The sequence below is a fragment of the Prionailurus viverrinus genome, chromosome C2, assembly GCF_022837055.1.
Source record: "Prionailurus viverrinus isolate Anna chromosome C2, UM_Priviv_1.0, whole genome shotgun sequence".
In the NCBI taxonomy this organism is placed as follows: domain Eukaryota; kingdom Metazoa; phylum Chordata; class Mammalia; order Carnivora; family Felidae; genus Prionailurus; species Prionailurus viverrinus.
In genome coordinates this window covers 65718447-65737925 of record NC_062569.1, presented here as the reverse complement: position 1 = coordinate 65737925, position 19479 = coordinate 65718447, and the positions used below count along the sequence as shown (strand labels likewise).

Genomic DNA, 19479 nt, shown 5'->3' with positions numbered 1-19479 from the left:
ATACCACTATACCAGTACACAAGTAGTGTGAGTACCTTATAATAACAATCTTATTTTTTTCATCTCTGTATCATTGCTGTCCATCACTTTATTTATATATACAAGCAAATATAAGCATATATATATACATACACACATACTACATAAGCATACCTAACCAAATACATTGTTGCTGTTATTATTGACCATTCACAAAGATAGACCACATTCTAGGCCATAAAACCACCTGAGAATTTAGATCAATAGAAATCATACAGAATTAGATTAGATTAGAAATCAATAACAGAAAGATAACTTAAAATCTCAAAATCACAGAAGTTAAACAACATACAGATGCATATTACATGGGTCAAATAAGAAATCTCAAGGGAAATTTTAAAATATTTTAAACTAAATGAAAATAAAAGCATAACTTACCAAATTTGTTGGATACAGTAAAAGTAGTGCTTAGAGAGAGATTTGTAGCATTTAAATGTATACGTTAGAAAAGAAGATCTAAAATCAAGCATCTTAGTTTCCCCTGAAGAAACTAAAACAAACAAACAAAGGCAAATTAAATCCAAAGTAAGCAGAAAAAAATAAATATTAAGAATTAGAGCAGAAATCAGTGAAAACAAAAACAGGAAATCAATAGGGAAAAACAACCAAAGATCAATAAAATCAATAAGCCTCTAGCCAAGCTAACGAAGAAAATTAAAAAAAAAAAAATCAGAAGACACAAATTACTAATCATCAGAAATTAAAGAGGGGCTATCACTATAGATCCCATCAAAATTAAAAGGATAAAAAAGAATACTGTGAACAAATGCTATGCCCACAAATTTGATAACCTAGATGAAATGGTCCAATTCCTTGAAAGACACAATCTGTCAAAACTCACTCAAGAAGAAATAGATAATCAGAACAGGCCTATTAAGGGTATTAAATCAATAATCAATAACATTTTTGTTGTTTTTTTGTTTTTATTTTAGAGAGAGAGAGAGGATGAGTGGGGGAGAGGGGCAGAAGGAGAAAGAGAGAGAGAGAGAGAGAGAGAGAGAGAGAGAGAATGTTAAGCAGGCTCCATGTTCATCAGCAGAGAGCCTGATTTAGAACTCAATGCCACAACCCTGGGATCATGACCTGAGCCAAAATCAAGAGGTGGACACTCAACAACTGAGCCACCCAGGAGCCCAATAATTAATAACCTTCTAAACATATGAACAGCAAATATTTATTTTTTTTTATATATGAAATTTATTGACAAATTGGTTTCCATACAACACCCAGTGCTCATCCCAAAAGGTGCCCTCCTCAATACCCATCACCCACCCTCCCCCCCTCCCACCCCCCATCAACCCTCAGTTTGTTCTCAGTTTTTAACAGTCTCTTATGAACAGCAAATATTTAAATGGGGGAATATATGTAGAGCAAATTATAAATGGGGGGAGGCAAAGACATGTTAAAGAAAATAAAGTGTCTACACTCCAGTTGAACATAAAATGAAGAAAAGAGTAAGCTGAAAATTTTCAGACTACTAGTGTCTACATTTTTTTATTGAAGTGTATTTATATATAAATATTATTTATATATATTATATATTGAAATATATATATTAATACCTAGAGCAACTACTAAAAATGCTATACAAAATGATACACTAAAAACACTAGATTACTTAAAATGGAATTCTAAAAAATGTCCCAGTGCCCCTAGGAAGGTTAAAAAAAAGAGAGAGAGAACAAAAAGAAAACAAAAAATAAAATGACACAGCCCTTACATACCAATAATTATATTAAATCTAAATGGTCTAAATAATGCCAAGGGAAAGAATTTGGCAAAAAGAATTTAGAATCGTGATTCAACAATATTCTGTCTACATACTCTTCAAATATAATGACAGGCTAAAGGTCAAAGGATGGAAACAGATATCACACAGACTTTAGTATGAGGAAAGCAGTAGTGGCTATATTAATACCGGACAAAGTAGACTTCAGAGCAAAGTAACTTACTGGAGGCAGAGAGAGATATTATATAATTATAAGGATCAGTCCACCAAGAAGACATAGCAATGTATATGCACCAAACAACAGGGCTGCAAAAGATATGAAACAAAAATTGATACGACTGAAAGGAAAAATGGACAAATCAACAATTATAGTTGGAGATTTTAACTCCTCTGTCTCAACAATTGATTGAGCAACTAATCAAAAAATTCAGCAGGCTGGGGCGCCTGGGTGGCGCAGTCGGTTAAGCGTCCGACTTCAGCCAGGTCACGATCTCGCGGTCTGTGAGTTCGAGCCCCGCGTCGGGCTCTGGGCTGATGGCTCGGAGCCTGGAGCCTGTTTCCAATTCTGTGTCTCCCTCTCTCTCTGCCCCTCCCCTGTTCATGCTCTGTCTCTCTCTGTCCCAAAAATAAATAAACGTTGAAAAAAAAATTAAAAAAAAAAATTCAGCAGGAATGTATAGAACTCAATGACACCATCAACCAAGAGTACATAGCACACATTTATAGAACATCTATCCAACAAGAGCAGAATACATGTTCTTTTCAAGTGCCCATGGAATATATACCAAGACAAACTATATCCTGGGCTATAAACAAACTTAACAATTTTTTTAAAACTGAAATCATAAGCAACATTTCCTTCCACTGCAATGGACAAATATTAGAAATATAACAGGAAAATCTCTAAATACTAGGATAATCCATGGATCAAAAAGAGGTCTCAAGAAAAATTAAAAACTACATTGAAAGATAAATGTATAACATTAAATGCATATAGTATAAAAGAAAAAATCTCAAATCAATTATTGAAGCCCCACCTCAACATAAAAAAGAAAAACAAAATAAACCTAAATCAAGCACAAAAAGGAAATAATAAAAAGAAAACTAAAACTCCACGAAAATGAAAGAAAAAAAATAGAGAAAATCAATGAAAGCACTGGTTCTTTGAACAGATCAATAAAACCTGCAGACCTCTAGTAAGACTAAAGAAATAAAAAAGAGATGACACAAATCACCAATATCAGGAATGAAATCAGGTATCACTATACACCCTGCAGACATCAAAAGGGAATACTATAACTCTAGAAATATAAATTTCAAATATAAACATCAAAAGGGAATACTATAGCTCTAGAAATATAAATTTGACACTTAGATGAAATGTACTAATTCCTCAAGAAACACAAATCAGCACAACTCACCCAATATGGAATAATTTCAATCACTCTGTAACTATTAAGGAAATTATTAATTCATAATTTAAAACTCCAAAAAGAAATCTCCAATCCCAGCTGGTTTGATGTAAATTCTGTATGATCTCTTTCAAAGAATGCAAGGGGAAGAAACCCTCCCCAATTCACACGATAAAACTAGTATTATCCTGATAACAAATAAGACAAAAATGGGAAAAAAATGCAAATCAGTATCTTTTATGAATATAGATGCAAAAAATCCTTAAAACATTAGCAAATAGAATTCAGCAACATGCAAGAATTATAGTCCATAACCAAGTGGAGTTTATTCCAGAGATGCAAGTCTGAATGTTTGAAATTCAATTTAATCTTCCATACTAACAGTATACAAAAGAAAAAAATTACACGATCACATCAATTGATAAAAAGCAGTCAACAAAATTTAACACCTATTCATGATATAAAAAAAAAACACTCAGAAGAGTAGAAATAGAGGCAAAACTCCTCACACTGTTAAAGAGTGTCTACAAAAATCCTACAGCTAACATTATACTTAATAGTCAAAGACTAAAGGCATTCCCCCTTAAGATCAGAAACAAGGCAAGGAAGTCACCTCTCACCAGTCTTATTCAACATTGTGCTGGAAATTCTGTCCACCACTGAAAGACAAGAAAAGGAAATAAAAGGTGTAGAGTTCATAAAAGAAGAAATAGAACTTCCCTTTTTGCAGATGGCATGATTGTCTACATAGAAAATCCCAACGAATCTACAAAATGAGGAGGAGGAGGAAGAGGAAGAGGAGAAGGAGGAGGAGGAGGAGGAGGATCAGTGAGTTCAGCAAGGTTGCAAGACGTAAGATAAATGTGCAAAACTCAATTATATAACTATATACTAGTTGTGATCAAGGTCACTGAAACTTATAATACCATTTATAATTGCTCAAAAAAAAAGTGAAATGCTTTGGTATGAATCTAACAAAACATGTATAGCACATGTATGCCCAAAACTACAAAGCATTAAGGAAAGAAATCAAAGATCTAAATAAATGGTGAGACATACTGTGTCCATAAATTATAAGATTCAGCATAGTATAGACATCACTTACTCAAAATTGATATAGAGGCTTAAGGCAACTCCTATTAAAATTCCAGCAAGATTTTCCATAGATGAAGACAAGACTATACTAACATTTATATGGAAAGACAAAGAAAACAGAATAGCTAAAACACTTTAGAAAAAGAGTGAAGTGGGAGGAATCAGTCTACTTAAGTTCAAGACTTTGTTAGCTATTAGTAATCAAGACTGTGGTATTGATGAAGAAATAGACACGTAGCTCAATGAAACAAAACAGAAAATTCAGAAATAAATCCACCTAAATATAAAGAAGCAAAAGAAATTTAATGAAGGAAAGATAGCCTCTTGACCAAATGAGACTGGAGCATTTGTACATACATAGGCAAAAAAAAAAAAAAAAAAAAAATTCTGACTTAAGTATCACACTTTATTCAAAAGTTGACTAAAACTGTAAAATATAAAACTATAAAACTTTTAGAAAAAAATAGAAGAAAATCTCTGGGATCTTAGTATTTGCAAAGAGCTTTTAGATTTGATACGAAAAGCATGATCCATAAAAGTCTAATTGGCAAATTAGACTACAAAATTAAAAACTTTTGCTTTATGAAAGATTCTTTTGCAAAGGATGAAAAGACCAGTTACAGGGCAAGAGAAAAATATTTGTGGACTACATGTTCAACAAAGGACCAGTATTTAGATTATATAAAGAACTCTCAGGGCACCTGGGTGGCTCAGTTGAGTGCCTGACTCTTGATTTCAGCTCAGGCCATGATCCCAGAGTCATGGGATCAAGTCCTGCATCAGGTGCCACATTGAATGTGGAGCCTGCTTAAGATTCTCTCTCCTTCCCTCTGACCCTTTCCCCCTCTCACACTCTCTCTCTCTAAAAAACAAAACAACAACAACAAAACAAACACACACACACACACACACACACACACACACACACACACATACACACACATCTCAAAATTCAGCAGTAAACAATCCAAGCAGTTAAACCAATTTGACAATGGACAAAAGATATGAACAGACATTTCACTAGAAAGAATGGCAAGTAAACACACTTTAAAAGACATTGAACATCATTAGCCACTAGGGAAATGCAAAGTAAAACCACAATGAGATAAACCACTGCACATCTATCAAAGTAGCTAAAATAAAAAATAGTGACAACACTAAATACTGGTGAGGACCACTGACACATTGCATACATTCACATGTTGCTAGTAGGAATATAAGATGGCACAGCCATTGTGGAAAACAATATGACAGTTTCATTAGAGAACTAAAAATTGGTGCAGCCACTCTGGAAAACAGTGTGGAGGTTCCTCAAAAAATTAAAAATAGACCTACCCTATGACCCAGCAATAGCACTGCTAGGAATTTACCCAAGGGATACAGGAGTACTGATGCATAGGGGCACTTGTACCCCAATGTTTATAGCAGCACTCTCAACAATAGCCAAATTGTGGAAAGAGCCTAAATGTCCATCAACTGATGAATGGATAAAGAAATTGTGGTTTATATACACAATGGAGTACTATGTGGCAATGAGAAAGAATGAAATATGGCCCTTTGTAGCAACATGGATGGAACTGGAGAGTGTGATGCTAAGTGAAATAAGCCATACAGAGAAAGACAGATACCATATGGTTTCACTCTTATGTGGATCCTGAGAAACTTAACAGAAACCCATGGGGGGAGGGGAAGGAAAAAAAAAAAAAGAGATTAGAGTGGAAGAGAGCCAAAGCATAAGAGACTCTTAAAAACTGAGAACAAACTGAGGGTTGATGGGGGGTGGGAGGGAGGAGAGGGTGGGGGATGGATATTGAGGAGGGCACCTTTTGGGATGAGCACTGGGTGTTGTATGGAAACCAATGTGACAATAAACTTCACATATTGAAAAAAAAAAGAAAAGAAAACTAAATATGCATCTACCATATGACCAAACAATTGTACTCCTGGCCATTTGTTCCCGAGAAATCTAGATACCTTTCAAAAAGTGAATCATTAAACTGTGGTACATGGAATAATGCAACAATGAAAAGGGACAAACTATGGATCCAACAACCTGAATAAATCTCCAGAGACGTGTAGAATTATGTTCTATATGTTTGTACTGTATGTATATAACCTTAAAATAACAAATTGTAGAAATGGACAACAGATTAGTGGTTGCCAAGGCATAAGAGATGTGGAAACTGGAGAAAATAGGTGTAGCTATGAAAGGGCAACATGTGAGATCTCTGTGGTAATGGAGCTGTTCTGTATCTTGACTGTATCAATGTCAATATTCTGGCTGTGGTATTCTACAGTTTTGCAGGATATGACCATTGAGGCGAGTTAAATAGAGTACACAGATTCTTCTTGTATTGCTTCCCACTGACGCACGTGAATCCACACTTGTCTCAAAAAGTTTAAAAATATGTATTTAAACCCTCAGATAAATTATCCATTAAATGTTGAAAAATAATTTTTAAAAAATTTAACGTTTATTTGTTTTTGAGAGAAAGACAGAGCACGAGTTGGGGAGGGGCAGAGAGAGAGAAGGAGACACAGAATCTGAAGCAGGCTCCAGGCTCTGAGCAGAGCCCAATGCCAGGCTCTGACCCATGAACTGTGAGATCACGACAGGAGCCGAAGTCGGACCTTAACTGAGGCACCCAGGTGCCCCCAAAAATTTTTTTTTAAAAACCATGATACGTGGTTTCCTGGACAAAGGGATAGCAAGGTTTTGTAATTGTTCTTTATACTAAGCATAACAAAAAGTATTATCGTTAAGAGAATTTTCAATCAAGAGTGGTAATACAGTTTAGCAGGAAGTATTTTTGTACTTTTTGTAACCTCTCAGGGGTAGATGCCTCATATCTTCACGTTGTACTTTTATGACTAAAATACTAAATAATATAACAACTTAACTAAGTGAAAAAGGAAGAATATGGGGATTGTTTGTCCGCTTGAATGCAGGCCAAAAGCTAAAGGAAACGGATATATTATGAATAACAGAAAAAACTCCGTTTCAGAAACTAAGTTTATTTTAGAAATTAATTTCAAGCCTGTTTGAAAACAATTGTCATTCTAATAAGAATTAAAATTCAAACTATTTTGGATGATAAATATTTAAAAGCATTTGGTCTGGAAACTAAATGGAACAGAGCAAAGAAATTAATGTTATCAAATCCACTGTGGTGGAGTGAAATGTCGGTTTTGCTGAGAGGATTTTGGTCCATACTGCTAATCTCCAGAAACACATTCTCATTCTGTAACTACCATCATAGTCATATAAACATGATATTTATTCCTGAAGAATGTGATTCTTATTTCATCTACATTTTTCCTTCTTAATAATTATCTTTAAAAGCTTTACTAAAAAATCCTTTGAGCACCCAATTCCTAAGGCATGAACATATGCAAACAAACCCCTATAAACATACCTAATCCCCTCTCCGTGATCCAGACTACATGAAATCCCATAGAAAGTCCCAATTCAAGTCTTCTCAGTGTAATTTACCCACGCTTTCATGTTTGAGGTTAACTTCTTCCCTCTGCCATTATTGGAAAGAAGCCACCTTTGTTCCCAAGGTACACCCTAAACATGGGTAGGCTTAGTAGGGAGCTTCAACCAGCAGGAAAAGTGAATTTTAGAAAGCATCTGTCATGTTTGAGGGGAAAATTAGAACTTAAGTGAGTTTCCTTTCACTTTAATGGCTTAGTTGTTGTATTCGTTTGCTAGGGCTACTGTAACAAAGTACCACAAACCAAGTGGTTTAAACAACAGAAATTGATGATCTCGCAGTTCTAGAGGCTGGAAATTCTAAGATCAAAGTGTCATGGGGTTGGTTCCTTCTGAGAGCTGTGAGGAAGAATCAGTTCCATGCTTCTCTAGCTTCTGGTGGTTTGCTGGTAATTTTTAGTGTACCTTGCCTTATAGAATTATCACCCCAGTCTCTTTGCCTTTGTCTTCACCTGGCACTCTCCCTGTGCACCCATCCAAATTTCCCTTTTTTATAAGAACACCAATCATTTTGGATTAGGGCGCACCCTAATGACTTTATTTTAACTTGACTACCTCTGTAAATAAGGTCACATTCTGAAGTACTGAGGATTAAGACCAACATATGAATTTGGGGACACCTGGGTGACTCAGTCGGTTAAGCGTGGGACTCTTGATTTCAGCTCAAGTCATGATCTCACAGTTCATTTCATGCGTTCGAGCTCTGCATTGGGCTCCATGCTGGCAGTGCAGAACCTGCTTGGGATTCTCTCTCTCTCTCTCTCCCTCTCTCTCTGTCCCTCCCTCACTTGTGCTAACTCTCAAAGTAAATAAATAAACTTAAAAAAAAAAGACCAAAATATGAATTTTGAAAGAATACAAATCAACTCAGTCCAGTAGTGTTTGATTTTAAATGACTTTAGAAGGAAAAAGGCCACCCAAATCTTCAAAGTGACCCTCCCTCCCCTCTACCATATCTGAATGATTCCCCTTTCAAAGCCTTATTAGGCCACTGCCATATAGTCCCCTACTGTTACCATCTCTCACCAACTTGGTTCATGTTGAGCTTCTTGTCATTTCTTTCCTTAGTTTGCCCCATTTCTATCTATTGCCCTAAAATTCAGTTTCTTCCTCAGCAGTGCCTTTGGCCTCATGGCCAGAACTCACACAATAAATGGAAGGCAGTAATGTGGCTTACATGCCTTCAATTACCACATGAAAGTAAGTTGGATCTATGTGCAAATGAAGGCACAGTCAGCATCACACAATGGTGGAGGGTTAATAGCCATCCTCTTTCACATGAAAGCTTTTAAATGAACAGTGTCACCTGACCCAAGAGCATCCTCATACTTTCCACCTACGTATAAACTGCAAACCAATTTATTTTCCCATTTTTAATTTAAATTTTAGTTAGTTAACATACAGTGAAATATTGGTTTCAGGACTAGAGTTTAGTAATCATCACGTATTTACCACACCCAGTGCTCATCACAAGTGCCCTCCTTAGTACCCATCACCCATCTAGTCCATCTCCCACCCACCTCCCTCCAACAACCACAGTTTGTTCTCTATCATTAAGAGTCTCTTGTGGTTTGATACAAACCAATTTAAACTAAAAGATTATTGGAGTAAATATGCAAGTACCTTTCAGCATGCCTATATTTAAAGTGATTATGAATGGTTATATGTGGGAAACCGTATTATTTTTATCTGTAAAAATGTTGCATTTTATCCTGAAATCCAGCAGAAAGTTGTAAGTTTTGATATGCTGAAAAAATATAAAATCATTAACTGAAAAGAAATATTTTAGTGCCAGTGCATAATCTTGTGCAGTTATGAGATGAAAAGGAAATGAGTGTGCTGTGAACTACCTTCTGCTATTAAGCTAATCCATAATAGGGGCCCTTTGTATACAACATACAATTTTGATACATCTAGAGAAGAAAATACTGGCCTTTTAGATATGATAATTTTATAAATGGGACATAGGGGAGGCTCGAGAATCCCAGTATCTATGGGTGTTTATATTAACCACTTCAGTACTTTTCAGTATATATAAAACCACAACAATAGAGGTTGTTGGTTCCCTCTCATTTCCGTAGGGCTTCTCCATGTGGTACAGGCAAGTTGCACTGTGTTCTCCTTCCATGGAGCACATTTCTGTAGAATGAATCCAGGCCAAACTAAACATCATAGAATCAGTCCTTTAATGTTGGAATGGATTTCAAAAATTTATTGAATTCAACCCCTAGTTCACACATGACTCACAAATACTTCATGCTCTCCAAAAGAGTCATCTAATGTGTGATTTCCAGTCTCTGTGATGGGGGTTGCCATACCTCACCCTCAAGTCCCTTTCATTTTTAGACAGTTGTGAAAAAAACAGTAATATCTACTATTTACATGCTATAATTTTTCACCCATTTGAAGACTCGTTTAGTTATTCATTGATTCAGCAAATATTTACTGAGAATCTACTATGTCACCAGTCACTATACAATGTACTGCTATTATAATCTTCATGGGTAGCTTAGCCATTTATGAAGAGCTTTTCACAAACATCAAACCATTTAATCTTCACAAAAACCCTGTCAAGTGGACTATTATTATCATTATAAATTCGTTATTTTTAAATTTTTTAGTGTTTATTTTTGAGAGAGACAGAGTGCAAGCAGAGGAGGGGCAGAGAGAGAGGGAGAGACAGAATCCAAAGCAGGCTCCAGGCTCTGAACTGTCAGCACAGAGCTTGAAGTGAACAGTCACACAACTCATGAACTGTGAGATAATGACCTGAGCCAGTCAGACACTTAACCAACTGAGCCACCCAGGCACCCCATAAATTTATTATTTATACTAGAGGTGAGAAAATGTAAGTTCTCGCAGTTCTAGAGGCTGGAAATTGTCAGATCAAAGTGTCATGGGGTTGGTTCCTTCTGAGAGCCGTGAGGAAGAATCAGTTCCATGCTTCTCTAGCTTCTGGTGGTTTGCTGGTAATTTTTAGTGTACCTTGCCTTATAGAATTATCACCCCAGTCTCTCTTAACTTAGTCTCTGACTTAACTTAGTCACATGACCAGTGGAAGACTCGAGAATCAAACTTACCGTCTAATTCCAGATAGCACTCTTTCCACTGTATGAGCTAACACAAACAAATCTGTTACTCTTTGCACATAACAACCTTGATATACTTGGACACCACAGACTCCTGTTATGATTCCCTTCTTCATATTAGAGACCTCTAGATCCTTCAACTTTTCTTCATACAGTTTGGAGTAAGCCCCTTGACATACCCACAACCACACATGATAGCCCAGATATGATATGACCTGAGAAGAGAAGGGATAAAAGCATTTGTCTCCTTTGAAACAGACACATTTTACTTGAAAGGGAATTTTTTCATATTTTTATTGAGATATAATTAACATATAGCATTATATTAGTTTCAGATGTACAACATAATGATATTCATATATATTGTGAAATGATCACCACAGTAAGTATAGTTAACATCCATTACCAAGCATAGTTACAAGTTTTGTTCTTGTTATGAGAAGTTCTAAGATCCAATCTCTTATCAACTTTCAAATATACAGTACAATACTGTTAGCTATAGTCACCATGCTGTACATTACATCCCCATGACTTATTTTTTTATAACCAGAAGTTTGTACCTTTTGACAACCTTCATCTATTTTGCTGACCTCCCACCCCCAAACTTCTTTATTATTTTTTTAAGTTTATTTATTTGAGAGAGACAGAGACCACATGAGAGAGACAGAGACAGCAGGGGAGGGGCAGAGATACAGGGAAAAAGAGAGAATCCCAAGCAAGCTCTGCACTGTCAAAGCAGAGCCCAACATGGGGCTCGAACTCATGAAACAGCGAGATCATGACCTGAGCCCAAACCGAGAGTCCGACGCTTAACCGACTGAGCCACCCAGGTGCCCCCCATCGACCCCCAACTTCTGACAACCACCAGTCTGTTCTCTGTATCTATGAGCTCAGTTGTCTTTCTCTGACTTATTTCATTTAACATAATGACTTCAAGTTCCATTCATCTTTTTGCAAATGACAAGATTTCTTTTTTATGGATGAATAATATTCTTCTGTGTGTGTGAATGTGTGTGTGTTTGTGTGTGTGTGTGTGTGCGTGTGTGTAAGACATTTTCTTTTTTCATTCATCCCATCAGTGAACACTTAGGTTGCTTCCATGAGACAGACACATTGTTGTCTATAATCAGATTAGTATTTAGGGAGGCCACCAGAAAATACTGTTTATTTACAATGAGCTAATATGAGCTATCAGAAACTTATCTTTCCTTTCCCTTTTCTGCCCCTTCCTAATTCTGACTTTTATATCACTGAATTTTGAGACCTAATCACAAGACTTTAATGTATGGCAACTACAATTAGCACAGTTACTGACGCAGCATCCCTCACAGAGTAGAGGCCAAAAACATAGTGTTTATTAAAGTTGTTTATATTTTTATTTTATTTCACTTTTGTATTTTTTTCATTTAGTTACATTTTTTCTATGTACCAAGCATACACTTCCAGATTCAAGTATTAATACTACTGTTAAATAATAGTAATTCAGACCTATGCAAATAATTCACATAAATTATTTAATTTAACCCTACTAAGATCCTATGAAACAACTGATAGAAAAGGAAACTTAGGTTTTAAGAATTTAGATAAAATTGCACAAATTCACACATGAAAATGCTGGAGCTGGAATTCCAAACAAGATATATCTGACTTCAATCTAATACCATATCTCTGCAATAATCACCTTTTTACTCTGAATAACTGAAAGTATCATTCTTGTTTTCTTAGCACTTTATAACTACTAGAATGCTTTTCACATGGTGGACTGAGGAATAGAGGTTGTTGGTTTTTCTTTTAATTTGGAGTTGTGTTTCATTCTGGCTTTTAGCCTAGTACTAGATTATTATTATAGATCTATTTTTTTGTTAATTTCTGATTATGTGAACTGTTTTTCCTATTTCTTATATTTGTCACTAGTCAAACTCATTTCTTTTCCCTAAAACTGTTCATCTAATTATATTTCATATCTCATTAAAATATCATTATCTCAAGTTAGAAACTGTGCAGTCATTCCTAATTTTGCCTGCCTCTTGTCCCAACACAGAATTTTTCATCAAGTCTATAGAGTTTACTTCCTAAATGTTCCTTAAGTTCTTTCTTCAGGCCCTCATAGTATTCTCCATATCCTATTACACTGGTCCCTTAATTAATTCACCTTCCTTTAGTTTCCCTGGCTGCATTCACTCCCTGCAGTGTTACCAGATTTACTTTCTAACCACATGGCTAAATATTTTTCAACTTTTTACAAGCTGACTCCAATCAGTATTTCCTGCTATCTGTATCTCTACTCCCAGTTCCCGGGTGCCCACATCTATGCTGTAAGAAACTTATCATTGTCAAATAGCCCATGTACTTTCACAACCTTGTTCTTATGGATGCCCTTTCCTCAGTTTGAAACATACTTCTTGTCCTGGCAAAGAGCCAGCTCCTATATCCACCAATGCACATCCATATCCCTTCAAATAGAATTCATTGCTCTAAAAAAAAAAAAAAAAAAAAAAAAAAGAATTCACTGTTCTGACATTTTTGCTAATAGAACTTTTTGTACATAATTCTTACATAAACAGTTATGCTCTATTGCAATCATTTCTTCATTAATCCTCTCCTCCATGAATATGAGTTCCTCATAAGCAACTATCTTGATATTTTTGCTTATCACCCTGTTATAGTGCCAAGTGTATAGTAAATGTTCAATAAATATTTGCATGAAAGAACAAATGTGCTCCCTTTGAAATCTGAGCTGACTAAAAATTTTCTTGTAATTTAAATTGGTCTGTTTGGCTACCTCCACATTTCTCTCTCATTGGTATTATTTGCTTTTATACTGTTAGAATTTTAATTTTAAGATCTCCTATACTTCTCAAGCTGTCTTCTCGCTTAGAGTTGCACTGGCATCTTCATTCTGAACTTCTTGAATCTACACTAAATCATGGCTGACAGATTTTTGCGTATAAGATTTAAAGGTCCTCAGAAACTAGTTGATAATAATTTCCTTTGATGTGAATTATGACTGATAGCCATGTGCTAGGTGAGAATCTGCCCTCTCACTGACACCTTGAGTCCCTGTGATCATCGGACATCCCAAAATTCTTTGCATGCTCATTTGGTCTGATGTCCATATCCCTGTAAAGCCAAGTCAGCATTGGCATATAGATATATAAGAAAATGTTATCCGCCCATTTTGCAAATGGGAAAATTAGACCCAGAATGACCAAGTAGACTATCTGGTATAGTTAAGCAAGGAGATTCTGTACCTAAAAGGAAGTCTAATAAGGCCTTTGCTCCAAAAACTGGCTCATTTCCTTCCTTACATGCTTACATATTTCTTTGTGTTTTATTTCCCTAAGGGCTTTATATAAATTTCTATCATTTGCAATCTGTTCTTCTTAGTTATATGAATCTATTTTCTCTTCAACCAGCATTTTTCTTTCCTTGACGTAAAAAAGAAAATAAAGAACCAGCTTCACTAAAAACATGTTGCAGCTCTCCTACACTTCAGAAAGTATAGAAGCTAAAATTGACTTACTTTACTGCATAGTGTGTCATTCATCTAATGGTATAATCTAAGAGAATAACCTGTGATTTGAAAAATGTGAGGACTCACATAAGACTGAACTAACCTAGATCTGATGTGAGTACAAGTCATGGAATTTTTTGGCTTGGAGTGTCCTTGGAAATTATCCAGGCCAACCTTTTCTTCACCAAAGGTTAGTTAAACTGAAGCTCAGAAAGACCAAGTGACTTTTCGAGAGTCACATATTAGGGTTATAAAGCCACAAGGATTACAAGCCATGAGCAGAATTCAACACTAACTCTCTTTATTCAGTGCCCTTTCTACCTCATTCTGTTTCAAGTATGGAGACCACACCTTGTAATCATCTTGCCTGGAGACTCTCAAGGTAATTTGTAAGAGATAATAAAGCCTTCTGATATGCTCCATACCAGGCAACACTTTGAATATGGAAAAACAAATCAGTTTCTGAATGTCTTCTCTATTATCAGAAAAGAAGATTATTGAGGGTCCACCATATTCTAAATGATAGGAATAGTGGACAATGTGGGCTTAGTCTGCCTTATAATCCTTAAAACCCAGATAGGAAGACAGATACTAAATAAATCATTATAATCAAGTAAGATATATATGCATGTGTGTGTGTGTGTGTGTGTGTGTGTGTGTGTGTGTACACATATAATTTGCAAAGAGATTAATGCGCTGCAATGGGAATATGTTACTGAGAAACCCAACCTGGTCTGGATTATCCAGGAAAATGTTCCTGACACACTGATGTTGAACCTGAAATCCAGAGGAAACTTAAGGATTTTCCAATGGGAGTAATCCATCACATGGTATAACATTAGGAAGTTTAAGGGAACAGAGTACACTGCACTGCTGTGTTCAAATAACTGAAAGATGTACTACACAACTGGGGCAAATGGAGTGATAGAAGACATAATTAGAGATGCAAGTGAAACCAGATCACTCAGAAGTGTGTAGGCCACATTAAGGGCTTGGGAATCCATTTAGGTTTTTCCAGCAAGGGAAAAACATAACCAGATTTACATTTTTAAAAGATCATTTTGGTATCATTAGGAGAATGAGTTGAAAGGATAACATGTAGACAGACCAGGTAGGAGGTAAACACATAGGCATGTTAGACATGCACATGGTATATACTCTAGACCTCCAGTTTAATTTAACAGTACTCTGTTTCAATCAGACATTTTATGTTTCTTCTTTGTCCTTTCTAATGAAAGGCAACCCAGTTAGTCAACCCTGCTTTTAATAAATACACTTTAAAAAGCAAAAAAGACAATAGCCACCTAATGGATATTTTAAAACAATTATGTTTCTGTATCAATGAAGAAAGTTTGTGCGTTAGGATTGTAATTTTAAATTGCATTTGGGTTAACTGCAAACATTCTAATTGTAGAGAGCTTTGATTTAAATGACACATTTTCAGTGCAAAAACATGAGTGAGTCATCAACTCAACTATCGAAGTAATGGTAAAGTGCCATCCATTACATTTGTTTTGATTGTGCTCTGTGTTAATTTTGTATTTATGATTTTGGTGTAAGTTGCATAATATAAATGTATGAAATACATAGAATAATTCACTGACTTCATGACAGTCCAAAAATATTCTGTCAAATGATTTAGACGATTGATGCAACGATCAGATGTCATAAACAACAACGTGCTTTTGGAGAAATTTGCCTGAAGTAATTTTAAGTTTTCAAAAAGAATTGTTTTCATAAAAGTAAATTATATTATTTTTCTAAGGAAACCAATGGACAATTTACATCACCTAGTGTAACATAAGTCCTAAGCATAACATATAAATGAATGCTACCATTTATTATTCTTTTTGACAATTTGAATTATCTTTTTGATATCACCCTAAATGATAAATCAAGTGACTTAAAAGTAAAACTCAAAATTGGAAAACTAGAGTTTAAGTCCTTTTATCTTAAGGAGATGATATGCGCATGTATCTTGAGTAGTAAGTGTTCTAGCTTTGAGCTAACTTTATGACAATGGGCTCTTCAGTGAGTGATTTTAGGCTAATACGCTATGCAGGTGCTGGGAGTCAAGGTTAAGTATGAATTATTACATCTACAGACTTTCATGAGAGCCCAATGCAGCATATATGTAAACTGTTTTATTCTATAGGTCTTTAGCAGAATAAAATAGTGACAAATAGTGTAACATATTCAACCGTCACTGAATAATTACAAGTTTTCTTTGGAGAAAGACTTATAGTTTAGAATTATTGTTTTGTATATCATTACTTTATCTTATTCCCTGGGGTGTGGCATTTTTTAAGAAAATGTATTTTCTCAAAATTTTGTTTTGATTTAAAAGAAATAGTTCTTGCTAAGACAATGTGTAATATTCATTTTTCTCCCAAGTTGGCCAGAGGCACATAAATGCTAGAATCTCTGGCTTTGAGGGGTGTGGATTTGTTTTTCCATTCTTCCTTTTGCTAATGGTAGAGTTTTTCACCATTTATTTCTTTTTGAAATCCCTGATTTTTCTGACCATTAAAGATAATGGGTGATGATATTCCCCATTTCTATACCCAGTACATAGGACTGAGTGGTACAGCAAACTCCTGCATGTCTGCTTCATGTTCCTAAAACAGGGGAATCTGAAATGGAAACAGAAGGAGGCTTTTACGTTCAATCATGTCCATCTCCGCCGATTCTGTTCCAACATGGATGTGTATGTGCCATTTAATTTTAAATACCTCACCATTTTCCTAACTGCACAAAACCTGGGAAAAAACAACAAATCTCATTCTCTGTGCTTATTTCTTCTAGGTTGGACGAATTGAAGACTTCCTATACCAATTAGAGGATAGCTTCTTAAAAACTAAAAAACTGAGAACCGCTAGAAGGCAAAAAACAAAACTGAAGCGGCTTCAAACTGTGCAGCAAAGCTAGTCACTGGGGAGCAGGTGCTACTAACCATCAAGATGTCCCAGAGAAAGGGGCAATGGCCTCCAACCAACCTCACTGTGACAATCCAGTAACAAAGGCCTATCACCAAAGAAGTGAGGTTGGACTCCCCTTGGCTCTTCTTTACAAAGGTGTTCTATACTTCATTAATCTTGACTGGCAGCAGTAAATGTTCTCAACAAGTTTGACTTGACTCTTGTTCAAATTCGACTTATGTAAACAGCTTATAAAATAACCATTGCTGCCTCTTTCACCTGCTTTGTTCTTTCAAAATCTACTAAGGTTTACTAGTTCTACCCAAGTATGTTTGTAGTATTCGTTCATAGTCATGTGTATGATCAAGAATTATTCACATACCTTATATAGATACGGACAAACAATATGCATGCAAATTTACAAATTATAAAACTGATAATATACTTTCTCAATCCTTATGGAGATAAGTCAGATGTGGTATGGCTGATATTATCAGTTGAATTATCTCATTAAAATCTCTGTTCTCTCCTCTGGATTCTTTACATTCTCTCCCCTTAAATGTGTGACTCATGACTCAAATGTGTGACAAACACATATATGTGACAAGGTACTGAGTCAATAGCCATCACTTAAGACCTCTGCTGACACCAAAAAGGGGGTTTAAAGACAGGATAGTAAGAAAGAACTCAGATACAGAGTAAAATAAAAAGGAAAACTTTTTTTTTAAATAATGGGAAAAACTGACTAGGATCGTAGAGTACATTGATAATAAACAACATGAAAAGGGAAAAAGAATAACAACATACCTAGAGCTGAATTTTTCATTATACAATGAGATTGTAAAAGCATCAATTAATAACTTAATCTCAAGTGCATGTTAGATTTGTGCAGTCGTAGTTATGCAAGGTATAAATATTTTTAAATTTTGAAGGAAAATGGGACTTTGGTTTTCCTGTGGACTATCTTACCTTCTTTTCTACCCCACCCCAAAGAAGTCCATCACTGCTACCACCTTCCCTCAAGATTGTAGGCAGTTAAAGACAGTTTAAGAAACTCCTTTTTGTTTTTAAACTCACACTGGCATGGCATCTCAGTTCTATTCTCATAAATAAATGCTGGAAAATAATTACTTTCTCTGGGAAGTTGAGTCTAGCCAAATGTGGGAGTCTAAGGTAAATAGCTTAGCCTCCCATCCTACCACCTCTACTGTTCTGTTATCACTTCTCTCCATCGTGAGAATTTCCCGTTATTTAAAGAAAGAAAGAAAGAAAGAAAGAAAGAAAGAAAGAAAGAAAGAAAGATCCTCACAATATCTCTGGGAAACGAAGCTTCTTAGCTTTGAATTTTAACTTTAGTGTTAAAATTTTATTTTCCAAAAGGATTTCTACATCCTGAAACAGTTTGTTTGTTTGCTTGTTTTTCATTGAGATAGAGTCTTAGTACTGCCTGTTTGTTTACTCAACTGTCTTCTGAAAAGCGTATTGGCATTCAATAGCTAATCAATTGCTTTTTCTGTTTTCTGAAAATTAGAGTTCTCTCATTCCACAGTGCCTGAAGATTATATTTGAATATAATATAATTTCAATTACAAGATTATGGCTTCACTGTTTGACCATTTTCCCCAATCCAATACTAAATGTCCATTGGCTATTTTGGCTGGTGCTTGGTTAAGGGAAAGAAGAGACATCTACTCAGTCTTAGGAAGGATGATATATAATAGAAATCCAAAACTTCCAAAAGAAACTTCTTTTCAGAAAAAAAATTATTAATCTATATTAACAGCTTTTCAGTAAGGTATCAAGGTATCAATTCTTTAGAATTCTTAATAGGTTCAACAACATTGCCCATAGGAATGAATTTTGTTCATGGTTTCCACATTAGTGTCAAGAGCCTTGAATAGCAACAATGCAGCATAATTTACCTCACCTGGCTTCCCATCCCTTCTTTGTTTTTAAGTTTTCTGCAGAAGAAGGATTTATAAAGCAATATGGTATTAGTAAAAAAAAAAAATTATTAGAGAAAGCACATTTTACAAAGTACTTTCAAAATGCTTATTTTATTTCAACTTCACAAGAATTTCATGTATGCATCTTCTCTATCTTACACTTGAGGAAACCAAGACCCAAAGAGATTAATGGTTTTTTTTTTATTTTTTTTTACAGTTATTTATTTTTGAGAAACAGAGT

The 19479-nt window shown here is 35.3% G+C and overlaps 1 protein-coding gene and 1 long non-coding RNA gene across 6 annotated transcripts in view; one reads left to right on the top strand and one right to left on the bottom strand.

The window, feature by feature from the left end:
• The window catches only part of SPATA16 (spermatogenesis associated 16), a 251744-nt gene extending 233955 nt beyond the window's left edge, over nucleotides 1–17789 (top strand). Inside the window, exons 11-12 of one of the 2 annotated variants that reach the window (XM_047875541.1) lie at nucleotides 17002–17081; nucleotides 17180–17789. In XM_047875541.1, coding sequence (XP_047731497.1) covers nucleotides 17002–17081; nucleotides 17180–17213 — 114 coding nt within the window. In that variant the 3' untranslated portion in view covers nucleotides 17214–17789. The remainder of the gene's footprint in view (nucleotides 1–17001; nucleotides 17082–17179) is intronic. The other variant, XM_047875540.1, reaches the window with a different exon arrangement.
• LOC125175193 (uncharacterized) overlaps nucleotides 1–19479 on the bottom strand; it is a 256162-nt gene that overhangs the window by 195187 nt on the left and 41496 nt on the right. The gene's annotated exons all lie outside the window — the stretch shown is intronic.